Raw genomic sequence first — 12,962 nt, forward strand, 5'->3', positions numbered from 1 at the left:
ATTTGGCCTAAAGCCCATAGTTGCTGACCCCTGTGTTACATCAGGAGTAGAAAATACCTTGCGTTCAGACTAAAATTCTCCTAGGCTGTAACTACCAAAAGGCGAACATGCTCCCACAGGCATGCTGTTGCAAAAGCCCATGGGTTCAAAAAAGTTTTAAACGTGTAATATTATTGCTGAATATGTTTTAAAAAATTTTTTTATTCATTTTTGAGAGAGAAATAGCGCGAGTGGGGGAGGGGCAAAGGCGGGGGGGGGGTGTTGCGGAGAGAGAATCGTAAGCAGGCTCTGCATTGTCAGCGCAGAGCCCAACACAGGGCTGGAACTCATGATACCATGGGATCATACCTGAGCCAAAACCAAGAGTCGGATGTTTAATCAAGCAAGCCACCCAGGTGCCCCCATTGCTAAATATTTTTAATTTTTGCAAATTCATCCAGAATTAGACACAGCCCGTGTCTAATGAACACGAAGCTAAATACTAATGAACACGAAGAATGAGACGTGCATACATAAGGTTATAGCAACACAAAGAAGGAGCATTTATTTGTTTGGGATGGAGAAGTCCAGAGGGCCACCACGGAAGGGCACTGGACAGCTGTGTCTTGAAGGAGTGGTTAATTATGTGTGAATGGTAGTCAGGGCAAAGACGAACCCAAATGAAGTATGGCAAATCATGTAGTAGTCCTAAAAGTAGTCCTAAAAGTAGTTTACCACATTTGTAGTCCTAAAAGTAGTTTACCACAACTTACCTTGTCGTGTTTTGCGAACATTAAGGAGTTAATCTAGCAAAGCATTTAGATTCGTGACTGGTACATAGTAAGTTGTCAAAAAGTGTTAGCTATTATTATTATTCTTTTCTAAAATTCTTTGAATTTTATCTTTTGGCTGACAGTCATCAAAAGGTTTTAAGCAGGTACAGGTATGAGATTTAATGATCAGGGGAACCACACTGGTGGTGAGTGGAAGACAGATTAAAGGGGATTGAGCCTGATGGTGGAGAGCCAAACAGGAGACAATTCAATTATCTATATGGGAGAGATCTGAGGACCTGCACTAAGTGTAGGAAGGAATGGATTTCGGAGATAATGTATGAGGTAGACTCTTCAGGGCTTGGTTCAGTGGGAGGGAAGGGAGGACTACCCCAACATGCCCCGTAAGTTTCATTCACGGGCAGACAGAGAATATAGGAAAGGGAATTGCTTTTGAGAAAAAGTTTAAAAGTTCAGCTTTGACCCCATTGAGTTTGAAATGTCTGAGGGTCATCTGAGAACATAGTTCTGAGAGGCAACTATTAAAGTCTGAGGCTCAGAGAAGACACACGAGCTGAATAAGTCGACATAAACCATTATTAGCACACTGTGGTTGAAGTGGATGATGTTAAAGCTGGAGGAAAAAAAAGCACCTGGCACACTCTAGCACTCACTAAGTGTAGACTGAATGTTACATTTATCAGATAGTTTTTATGATATGTATAGTTCATTTTTACAGTGGATAAATATTTCCCTCACATCTCTCTTCCTTGTAGCACAGGCCTTCATGAGTCAATGTGATCTTTCATTCTTTGTGATTATGGGTCCAAATCCAAGGGCAAGTTCTTTCCTGTAATGCCAGTCAGGCCTGGTGTTAATATGGTGCCCTTTGCTTTAGCATGGACATTTTAATCTCATCTCCTATTCTGGCTGGGGCTCCCTTTGGCCATTTCTATGATAATTTGCCTGGTTAAAAAGCTTTGTTCATTCTTTAAGCCTTGTCATCTCTGCTTCGATTATCTATTTCCCTTTAAGGAACTATCCCAAGTTGCATCTGTAGCCAATAATAAACTTCCTTCTGACTTCCTTTTGACTTGGTTAGGGGCTCCAGAAAATGAATGGAATCAGAGTCCTATGCTCTTAGAATTTATGGAAACAGAACCATTAAAAAATCTTCAAAGTTGTTTGGTCGAGAATAAAGGACTTCATCTCCTAGCCTCTGTGTGAAGCTTTTCTGGTTTGCCCCTGGTTTGAGGGACAAAAGATATTAATCTTCTGCAAGCACTGTTCAAAAATTTGATTTTGTTTACTATACAAACTTCTAACATGATTATTTTTTTTAAACAAAACAAAAATTATATTTTATTCAAGTGTGAATAATAGAAGCTGATATTTTCATTTCAACTACTTTCCTACAGAGTGGTAGTCCTTTTTGAATTTATTTGAGATGTCTTTGTGGAGAGCATACATCTTAATCTGAGTGGGATACAATGAATTATCTTAAAAAATAATAAGATCCCTGACAAACATAGATACAAAGAGCCTCAACAAAATATCAGCAAGCTGAATTCAACAATACATTGAAACGATCATACATGATGATTAAGTGGGATTTATTCTGGGGACGCAAGCATTCACAAATCAATCAATGTGATACACCACATTAACAAAAAGAAGGATAAAAATCATATAATCACTTCAATGAATGCAGAAAAAGCATTTGATAAGATTCAACATCCATTTATGATAAAAATTCTCAAGTGGGTATGTATAGAGGGAACATATTTCAACATAATGGAGACCCTATATGACAAGCCCATAAGTTAACATCATACTCAATGGTGAAAAGCCAAAAACTTTCCCTCTAAGATCTGAGACAAGGATGCCCACACTTGCCTCTTTTAATCAATTTAGCATTGGAAGTCTTAGCCATGGCAATCAGACAAGAAAGACAAAAAGCATCCAAATTGGAAAAGAAGTACCACTCATTATTTGCAGATGGCATGACACATTACATAGAAAACCATAAAAACTCTATTAAAAAGCTATTAGAAGAAATAAATGAATTTAGTAAAGATGCAGGATACAAAATTAATATACATAAGTCTGTTGCATTTCCATAAGAAATTAAGGAAACGATCCCATCTATAATTGCATCAAAAAAAAATCTAGAAATAAATTTAAGGAGGCGAAAGACCCATACTCCAAAAACTATAAGACACTGATGATTTTACCATATATTAACTAACTAGAATTTAAATAAAAACTTGAAATAAAAAAAAGACAAAAAAGACACCGATGAATGAAACTGACGGCAACACAAATAAATGTAAAGATATACCACACTCACGGATTAGAAAAATCACTATTATTAAAATGTCCACACTACCCAAAGCAATTTACGGATTAAGTGCAATCTCTATCAAAATACCAATAGTGTTTCTCATAGAATGAGAACAAATAATCCTAAAATTTGCATGGAACTACCAAAGACCCTAAATAACCAAAGCAATCTTGAGAAAGAGGAACAAACCGGGAGGTATCATGCTCCCTGACTGCAAACTACACTACAAAGTTACAATCAAAACAGTATGGGACTAGCACAAAAACAGATATAGACACCAATGGAACAGAATAGCGAGTCCAGAAATAAGCCTATGCTTATATGGTCCAAATTAATCTTTGACAAAGAAGGAAAAGGGGAAAAGACAGTTTTCTCAATGAATGTTGGGAAAACTGACAGCTACCCGTAAAAGAATGAAACTGGGCCACTTTCTTACACCACACACAAACTCAAAATGACTAAAGACTTAAATGTAAGGCCTGAAACCGTGACATTTCTAAGAAAACACAGGGCTAAGCTCTTGGACAATATTATTTTTGGATCTGTCTCCTCAGGCAGGTGCGACAAAAGAAAAATAGACAAATGGACTACATCAAACTAAAAAGGCTTTGTATAGTGAAGGAAACCATCAATAAAATGAAAAAGCATCCTACTGAATGGGAGGATATTTATTTGCGAACGATCCACTCAAACAGGGGTATAGCCAAAATATATAAAGAACTCACACAACTCAATATCAAAAAACAAACAGTCCAATTAAAAAATGGTCAGATGACCTGAACAGACATTTCTCCAAAGAAGACATACAGGTGGCCAACAGACATATGAGAAGATATTTAACATAACTAATCATCAGGGAAACAAAACCACAATGAGATATCACCTCACACCTGTCAGAATGGCTCTTGTCAAGAAGACAAGAAATATCGAGTGTTGGTGAAGATATGAAGAAAAGGGAACCCTCATGTGGCTGTTTTCGAGAATGCAAACTGGTGTAGTCGCTGTGGAAAACAGTACAGAGATTCCTCAAAAAATTAAAAATAGAACCACTCTACAGCCTAGCAGTTCTACTTCTGAGTATTTACCCCCAAAACACAAAAACACTAATTCAAAAAGATATATGTGCCCCTATGTTCACTGCAGTATTATTTACAATACAATTTACAATTACAACAACCAAGATATGGAAACAACCTAAGTATCCATTGATAAAATTGATAAAGAAGATGTGGGGTATATAGATATATTCTCTCTCTCCCCTCTCCCACACACAGGATGGAATATTACTCAGCCACAAAAAAGAATGAAATCTTGCTGTTTGTGAGACCATGGCTGGACCTAGATGGACAACATGGCTGGTGTTGTACTAAGTGAAATAAGTAAGGCAGAGAAAGACAAATGCCATATGATTTCACTCCTCTGTGGATTCTAAAAGACAAAGGAACAAACCAAGCAAAACAGAAAAACAGATTCATAGATACAGAGAACAAACTGATGATTACCAGAGGTGGAGGGCAGATGGGTGAAATAAGGGAAGGGGAAGCCTGTGTGTACAGCACAGGGAATGTAGTTAATAATATTGTATTATTACAATATTATTGTAACAGATGGTAGCTGTTACAGATGGTGACAGATGGTGGTAGCTAGACTTACTGTGGTGATCATTTCATAATATATATAATGCATAATGTATAATGTATATAAATGTTGAATGCCTGTGTATACCGGTAACTTATATAATATAAAATAATATATATAATATGTCAACCATACTTCAAATAAAGACAAAACAAAACACAAACAATAAGGTGTTTCATGAATAAGTTCAGCTTAAATTAAAAGGGGGAACTGGCATGAGTGCTTAAACGATTTATCCCATTCAGGGAGCTGACATTTAAGTGACCACCCCAGCATGTGGTACATAAATGTGCCACGTGTGGTACAAAGTTCCCTAGGCTTCTCTCCTTTTACCCAAAGACTCACCTTCAGAGTTGGAGAAGACCCAACATAAATGGGCGGAGGATTCCCTTGCCAGCCCTCAAGACGGTAGATGTGTCCAACGCGCGAACAAGGGACAAACAGTAATTTGCCACCACACTGCCATATCTATCAGGGGAAAAAAACAAACAAACACGTGCAAGTTGTTTCAAATGATAAAATATAGTTGCAAATTTGTCTTATCAAGGTAAATATAAAATCTAAATTAGATACAGTGTCCATGGGGAATTCATAAACTAAATAAGTCCTAAAATGATTTGCTTGTTTTTCAAACTCTTATAATAACGAAGAAGGCAATCGGGAATGCAGTCACGTTCAGCCACTAAGGGCCTCTTGTGTACCTGCAGCTTTAAACACCCTTTCCCCAGCATAACCTTTCAAAGTCACGCAGATTCTTGACTCCTGATATTATTCACTGTTTCCACTGCTAATGTATTTCCCACCTGGGTGATTAGTATAATAACCTCCAAACTGGCTTCTTCACCTCCAGCTTCTCTCTACTCAATGCTATCCTTATTTATAGTAAGAGATTATTCTAGCTAAAGGGCAGCTTTGGGTCATGTTATTCCCTTGCTTAATATCTTCAATAGGTTGCCACTGCTTATCAAGTTCAGTAAAAATCTCTTGGCTCAGCATTAAAGGCTCTCTTCCATACAGTCCTAACAAACTTGTCCACTTTATCTTCTTGGATGTCTTTCTCCATGCTGTCTGATTCTGCTAAACTGCTCCTGTTTCCTGAGTATAATCTTCATGTGCCCACTTTTGTACCTTTCCCCATTCTATTTGCTCTGAGGTCTCTCTCCTCTCCTTTTATCTCTGCTTATCAATACCATGCCCACCTTTCTAGTTTGCCTCAAATGCTACCTCCAGTACAATGCTGTTTCATTTTGAAAAATTTTTATGTTTATTTTTTTTGAGAGAGAGAGAGAGAGAGAGAGAGCAAGCTGGGCAGGGGCAGAGAGAGAAGGAGAGAGAAATCCCACGCAGGCTCCGTGCTGCCAATGCAGAGCCTGTCATGGGGCTTGAACTCATAAACCATGAGATCATGACCTGAGCTGAAACCAAGAGTTGGACACTTAACCGACTGAGCCACCCAGGTGCTCCCACAACGCTGTTTCTTAATCATACCAATCGAATGCTCTTTACCTTCTCATCATTTATGAATTTGAGTACAATTCTAATCTCTTATGAACTCTAAGTTCTTTGAGAGCAACGACTGAGTTGTTCTTCAGTCTCTGGACATTTAAGACAAGATACAATAAATATCTGTTTAACCCAAACTGTGATACAGTTCTCTTTCTTTTGGGAAATGGGGGTGGGGATGGGTCGGAGCATGGAAGGTATCATTGTTCAAGGGCTGCCTCAGCAACAGAGCGGGTGCTGCAGGGAGGCAGCTCCAGGGTCAGTCTGAGGATGCAAAGTCATGGTTGGGATCTGTTTCTTTCCTGAATCATCGTGTCCCATAGAGATAAAGGGTAACTGTGTCAGTGGATGGTCAAATGTGGCTCCCATACAGTGCAGGTTCTCCAAAGGGCTTTTATAACAAACAAAGACTTTAATGCACAGAAAGCCTGGGGGGTGAGGTGGGGAGTGGGAGGAGGAGGTATTTTCATTTTTGAAGTTTGCTGGCCTCAATGTTGAGATGAGCCATATAAATATGCAACAAGTCTGGATTTTGCCTTTTGCCTCATTCCCCCCCAAAGGCATGCATTTTTGTTAGTCATTCTTTATAATTCGGAGAAATGCATTAAACAGATCTTTTCCCAGAAAAACCAGCCTTATCTGAAAGTCACCAAACTCAGTAATAACTACGTAGAAAACTGCATTTGTTTAAAGAAAATGTTACCTTGTATGAGATCTCAAAGTTTTCACCACCCCAAATCTGGAGACCTGGATCATACAGACCCAGTTCAAAGAAGAACTCTCGTTCAATGGCAAATAATCCACCAGCCATGGCAGGGGACCTAAGAAAAGAAACAGTGCAATAACTAATAAAGATAAATCCCAGAATCCCTTCACTAATAGACAACAAGCCTTTTTGGAACATAGTCTAAATAATGCACAGAAGAGACAAAACTGATGGCCAAACATTAAGAAATTACAAAGCCTTCACAAAACAATCGGCTTATAATTCTTTAATGAATTTACAATTTGTCTGAAATCCAATTGATAGTTCACTACAAATTAGGGCGTTGCATCATCTTGCCATTAGAGGGTGCCTTAGTTCCTTTGTTGGTTTGAAAATTAAGCCTTGAGACTCAAGTTAGCTAAGAGAATTTTCTTTCACTCCTCAAAATCCCGAGCCATACAACCATGGCCTGCTAACTGCTCCTACAATGATTTATGAGTCATTCTAGGATGAGTGAAACCATAGACCATGGAAGTAGTCTGTCATTTTTTAATTTTATAGCTCAGGGGCATGCCAAATAAGGGTGTAAATCATTGTGGAACAGCCACAGTTCATTCAGAGTTTGCAAATGTAGCAAAGAAACGACACCAGGGAATTAGACATTAGCTATTTACTGTGTCAGGAGGCAGGAATGCAAAACGGTGATCTGCGGAGCTTCCTGAATGGAATCTTGAATTGGGCACTTTCTAGGGACGAGCCATTCTCATCACTAGAGCAAGTGATAAGGGGAATCATTTTCATCCTGTTCCCCACCCCCAATTAATTACTATGTATCATGACTCTTAAGTAGACTCTCCGTCAGAGTACTTTCTTCCTCGCCACACCTAATATTTAATGTCACTAAATCCTACCGATTCTACCTTGAACATCTATCTTGAGCCTGTGTTCTACTTGCCAACATCACTGCTGCTTCCATCCTAGACCAAGCTACCACTGCTGGGACTGCTACGGGAACACCCCGACAAGACATTTAAGACAAGGGACAATAAATATCTTTTTTGTCTTTTCTTCTATGCTGCCCCCATCCCAATCTAATCATACAGCAGGCAGAGTGGACTCAAGCTGGGCCCAGGTGATGCCAGACTCTCCCGACTCCTGAGTGGGCTTCCTCGTCCTGAGTTCTTCTTCACTGCTCTGCTCACATCTCCAACAAAACCAACTCTCTTCTATCTCAGGGGTTCACCTCTGCTGTTCGCTCTCCTGAAACGTTCTTCCTCTTTCTGCACAGGGCTGACGCCTCACCTTTCAAGCCTCAGCCTGCAGGGGGGCCTTTGCCAGGGAGGCTGTTCTGGCTCCTCCCGGCTGGATGAGGTTCTCCTTCCCGGAAGCTCCATGCACCCTGGGAGTTTTCTTCACGTGACTTACTGCAGGTGCTGTTCCTGAGTTATTTGTGTAGTTATCTGTTTAATTTCCGTCTCACTCATTACATTTTAGGTGCCACGAGAGAACGTGCTTTTTAAAAGTTTATCCCCGGAAAACAATGTCTGGCACATAGTAAGCACTCATTAAATATTTGTTGAGTGGATAAATAATAAATCAAGTAATACTTTCAATATGCATGGAAATCACATCAAGTGAAAGTCATTCTCTTATGCCTTGTCTTCTTAAGACATGCTGCCTAACCTGGTAATAAGCAGCACCGACATGTTCTTGGTTACTTCCTTGTCACATTTATTTAACTGTCGTTTACAATTATTATAACTATGCTTTTTTGATCTTTAAACATATCCCCACTTATCTCCGTATATCTTTTCAAATGCATCTTAACATGAAAACCACTTTTTAAAAAAATGTCTCTATTAGCTAAACCCAGGGAATGAGCAGAAATGTAAATATAATCACTACCCTTTATTTTTTACACCCAGAAGTATTTGTTAAATCAAGTGGGTAAGCAGTAAATTCCCGAGTTGTTTCAAAAAAGAACTTGAAAGAGAAATTTGGGAAGTGTCAAAGATTAAAATTCTATAATTTCCTTATGTTTGCCATCTCAGTATCTTGTATCACGCATGCCCAGATCCCAGCAGCATTTGCATGACATTAGAAACACCTTCCCAAAAGAGTTCTAGCATCATCAGTAGTATAACAAGGAGAGAGAGACCAAAAGCAGAACCATAAGATCAGAAACACAAAATTAGACACACTTAGAAGCCTCTGCTAACACCTGACCAAACATTTCATTTGGAGTCACTCTGAAGGACCGTAAAATGTTTCGGTTTAGAGACCAAATGAAGACAGCAGCAGAACTGTTCTATTTTATCCCGTAAGAAGGGACAAAAGCTGATTCTAGAATAAAGTTTCCTTTTAATCAAGTGCTCTTCTGAGAAGGAAGTGATAAAGGATTTCGTGTAATATTTTCCAAAGTCATGTATTTTTTTTTTTTTATTCATCAGATTTAACCGGTACAAAATTAGTATTTACGAGTTAGCATACAAAACACAAAGAAGAAAAAAAAAACCCAAAGAAACCTCTTGCTATTTCTCTTTCATTGTTAACACTACAGCCAAGGGATCAAAGTGGACATAAAACCAGGATTGTAAGTAATTTATGCATTTTAAATTTACAGAATGAAATTATGGTCAAAAGAGTAAAACTCGATGTCTAGTCTACTAGGAAAGGAGGGCTAAGGTTTTTTTCACTCGTACTCGCAACTAATGCCATATAACCTCCCCCTGCCATCCCCCCAAAAGTGGAGCTTGCATTTAGAGAAAAAAACAATTACAAAGTAGTAAAGGTGAATTCAAACTTCAGAACTAATGTTAGGGGAAAAACTGTTACAGAATCTGAGACAGCACCTACAGTGTTAGTAACAAATTCTTTAGCTTGGCAAAAGGTTAATAGGTTAGCAGCAACTGGAGAAAAGAAAAACATGTAAGTGATTTAGTGATTACCGATATGGTTCAGTTTTTGTCTTTCTCATTCTCTTCTCTCGAGGGGTCAGAGGCACCCGTTTCCAGAGCATACTCCAATCCCATGCTCCTCGGGCATACCCATCTTCGTCACCACCCCCTTGGGGTACAATTTCATATGTGTTGCCATTTATGACATCTATAATCGGCACAGTGCAAATGGTTCTGTATTGTGTTGATGATGGCAGCAAAGATGGAATGGGAGGTATGTATGGACCCACATATTTATACAAGTACATGGGGAAGGAAAAAAAAAAAAGTACTTAGATAGACATTCCACGTAAGAAAATAAAGTAGTAGTCTTTACCGATAAGGTTCAGTTTTATGTTTTCTTTTGGCCTTTTCCTTGTGGCTTAGAGGAATACGTTTCCATAGTAAACTCCAGTCCCAGGCCCCTCTGGCAAAACCATCTTCATCCCCACCTTGCTGTGGTTCAATGGAATAATCATTCCCATCTATGTAATCTATTAGAGGCACAGTACATGTAGTTCTGAAACATTTACAGAAAATGAAAAAGCATTTAAGAACCCAAAACTGACTAGTTTAGCATGCCTAGCTGCATTATCTCTTTTTACTGTTGATTTTTTTTTTTCCCCCATTAGGGAACTTTAATATCTAATGGGAAACAGAAGTAAATCAATGTCTTTAAAAGTCAAGGAGCCCTTTTCTGTAAAGGAAGGACACAGCGGATTTTTCCCTCAGCTTACAGAGAAATGTTGAAGTTAATCATGTTTCCTCACATTTACTTTGGTCCTACGGGCAATTTTCTCTTGGTGGTTTTGCATTATTTACAAGATTTTCCTGACTGTTATTTTCCTCGTTATCCCTCCATTAAAAAAAAATGAATACAGGGGCGCCTGGGTGGCTCCGTCGGTTAAGCGTCCGACTTCGGCTCAGGTCATGATCTCACAGTTCGTGAGTTCGAGCCCCGTGTCGGGCTCTGTGCTGACAGCTCGGAGCCTGGAGCCTGCTTCACATTCTGTGTCTCCCTCTCTCTCTGCCCCTCCCCTGCTCATGCTCTCTCTGTCTCAAAAATAAACATTAAAAAAATTCTTTTTAAATAAAAAAAATGAATATAAACGTGACTATGAGCGTGAATGTGAGTGCGTGTGTGAATGTGTGTGAGCGCGAATGTGTGTGAGTGAGTGTGTGCATAGAGAAATAAAACCCACTATGTTCTTAGTGGTTCTCCCAACTTTCTGTTGCTTTCTATTCCTTTGGAAACAGTTACTATGAAAACCTGTTCCCGTTCCTTTACGTGATCTTCTTTTCCCTCTCCTTTTATTGCAATAAACAAAAAACACTGCCAAAAAGAAAAAACAAAAAACAAAATAACTACCGCATTATATTCCTGCATTTTTTTAAAAAAGAAGAGGGAAAAAAACTCTTAAAAACCCTTAAAACTTGCTGGCAAACTTAAGTAGTGGCCTGAGAACTTGGAGCAAAAAAATATCTTATATTTGGGCTTCATAAAATGCTAGTTCTATACGACTAATTAGATGGAGGATCAAGTCTGCAAAGACAATTTGGCTTGTTTCAATAGTCATCCTATCAGAAAGGACTTTAACATGCAGTTCCCCAAACAGAGATTACAGCTTTACATAACCATGTTAAGGTGCTTTTTAGATGTTTAGAAACCAGGAAGAGAAAAACCTATAGAATTCTGACATGGGGGAAATGGACTTGAGACAGATGCGGTATTCTCTGCGGACTGTGGATTCCCACGGGACGGTGAGGGTGGGGGGTCACCGGGGCGTATGTGGGAATGCCACAGGACCCTGCGGAAAACCACCTCCTTATGGTGCCTGAGGACTGCTCGTTTTCACCTGAAGAGGTGAAGGTGTGTTATCTTTCTTTACTTCTCACGATTCTCAGATTTCTAAATAAATAGTGTAAAGCGTCCCGGAGAGATCTCGGCTTGAGAGTTTATTGGCTGTTTGAATTGGGGCAAATTAATTAACTCCTCTAGGCCTCAATATCTTCTTCAATACAATGGAGCTAATAATATCTACCTTGCAGAGGTGCTGTGAAGATTGAATTAGCGTGTGAAAAATGTTCATGACAGGCTTTCAGACCAAATCCACGGATAATTAAACCCCCCAAAGTTCTTCCTTTGATTCACACCATTCGCCCCAGGGACAGATTTTATTTCCCTCGATTCTGAAACACTCAGAATTCTGGACTAAAAGCAGCGAAGGCTTTGGAACTAGGAGATTAATGCTGCCTTCTATTGTTCAGACGCTTCTGTAAATGTGGTGATCGCCACATTTCTACTGCATGGCTATTTCTAAACTTTAAAGTTTCTACAGAAACCCAAAGCTTTGACACGAGTAACAGCTGCTCCTTTGTATCTAAAATCGTAATTCAAAAAGGCATAAAAAACCAAGAGGTATCATCTCAAAGCATGCGCCTTCAAGTCTTTAGCACTGTTATCACAGTGTAGAGGGAACACTTAACGTCACTCTCAGGCAAAGCTTTTGGAGCTACAGGGCTGTCTGTTCACTAAGCCAACCACAAGATGATTCTTAAGTGAGACACCCTACACTTATCCCGAATGCTGGACTGCCTGCATCCGAATCAGCCCTAAGGATCCGTCTGGCTCCAGCCCAGAGAACCACCGGCCGAATGACAATGCTTAAAACGCAGCACTTGAGGCGCTCAATGGAACTAGAATCAGGAGAAGGAGAAGAATATTATTAGTCCTTCTCGGGCAAGGTTTACTTTTCACCCAGGAAAGAAAAAGAAAAAAAAAAAAAAAGCCAAGTAACGTTACCTGTCCTTAGATATGGGAGCTACCAGCGGTGCATACCAATTAACTGCCACCTCACAGTGGGCATCAAGGTATATCAAAACCTTAAAAAACAGAGGCAGGGAGAAAGAACACTCTTCACATATGGTACATCGCATATCACACACAATTTAACATTAGATGCTAGTAATACATTAGCATTAGAGTCCATTCTGACATAGAAGGTATCGGTTTAATAAAGCCAGCATTTCGTTTCAATTAAAAAAAAAAAATCTGAAGGGTACTTAAAAATGGATATGATCTT

The 12,962-nt window shown here is 39.2% G+C and overlaps 1 protein-coding gene across 2 annotated transcripts in view; it reads right to left on the reverse strand.

The window, feature by feature from the left end:
* GALNT7 (polypeptide N-acetylgalactosaminyltransferase 7) overlaps positions 1-12,962 on the reverse strand; it is a 147,237-nt gene that overhangs the window by 11,395 nt on the left and 122,880 nt on the right. The window contains exons 5-8 of one of the 2 annotated variants that reach the window (XM_043565600.1): positions 12,683-12,762; positions 9,892-10,074; positions 6,941-7,058; positions 5,080-5,202 (exon numbers count right to left, since the gene is read on the reverse strand). In XM_043565600.1, coding sequence (XP_043421535.1) covers positions 5,080-5,202; positions 6,941-7,058; positions 9,892-10,074; positions 12,683-12,762 — 504 coding nt within the window. Of the gene's footprint in view, positions 1-5,079; positions 5,203-6,940; positions 7,059-9,891; positions 10,075-10,216; positions 10,400-12,682; positions 12,763-12,962 lie in introns of both variants that reach the window. The other variant, XM_043565609.1, reaches the window with a different exon arrangement.

The sequence above is a fragment of the Prionailurus bengalensis genome, chromosome B1, assembly GCF_016509475.1.
Source record: "Prionailurus bengalensis isolate Pbe53 chromosome B1, Fcat_Pben_1.1_paternal_pri, whole genome shotgun sequence".
Lineage (NCBI taxonomy): Eukaryota > Metazoa > Chordata > Mammalia > Carnivora > Felidae > Prionailurus > Prionailurus bengalensis.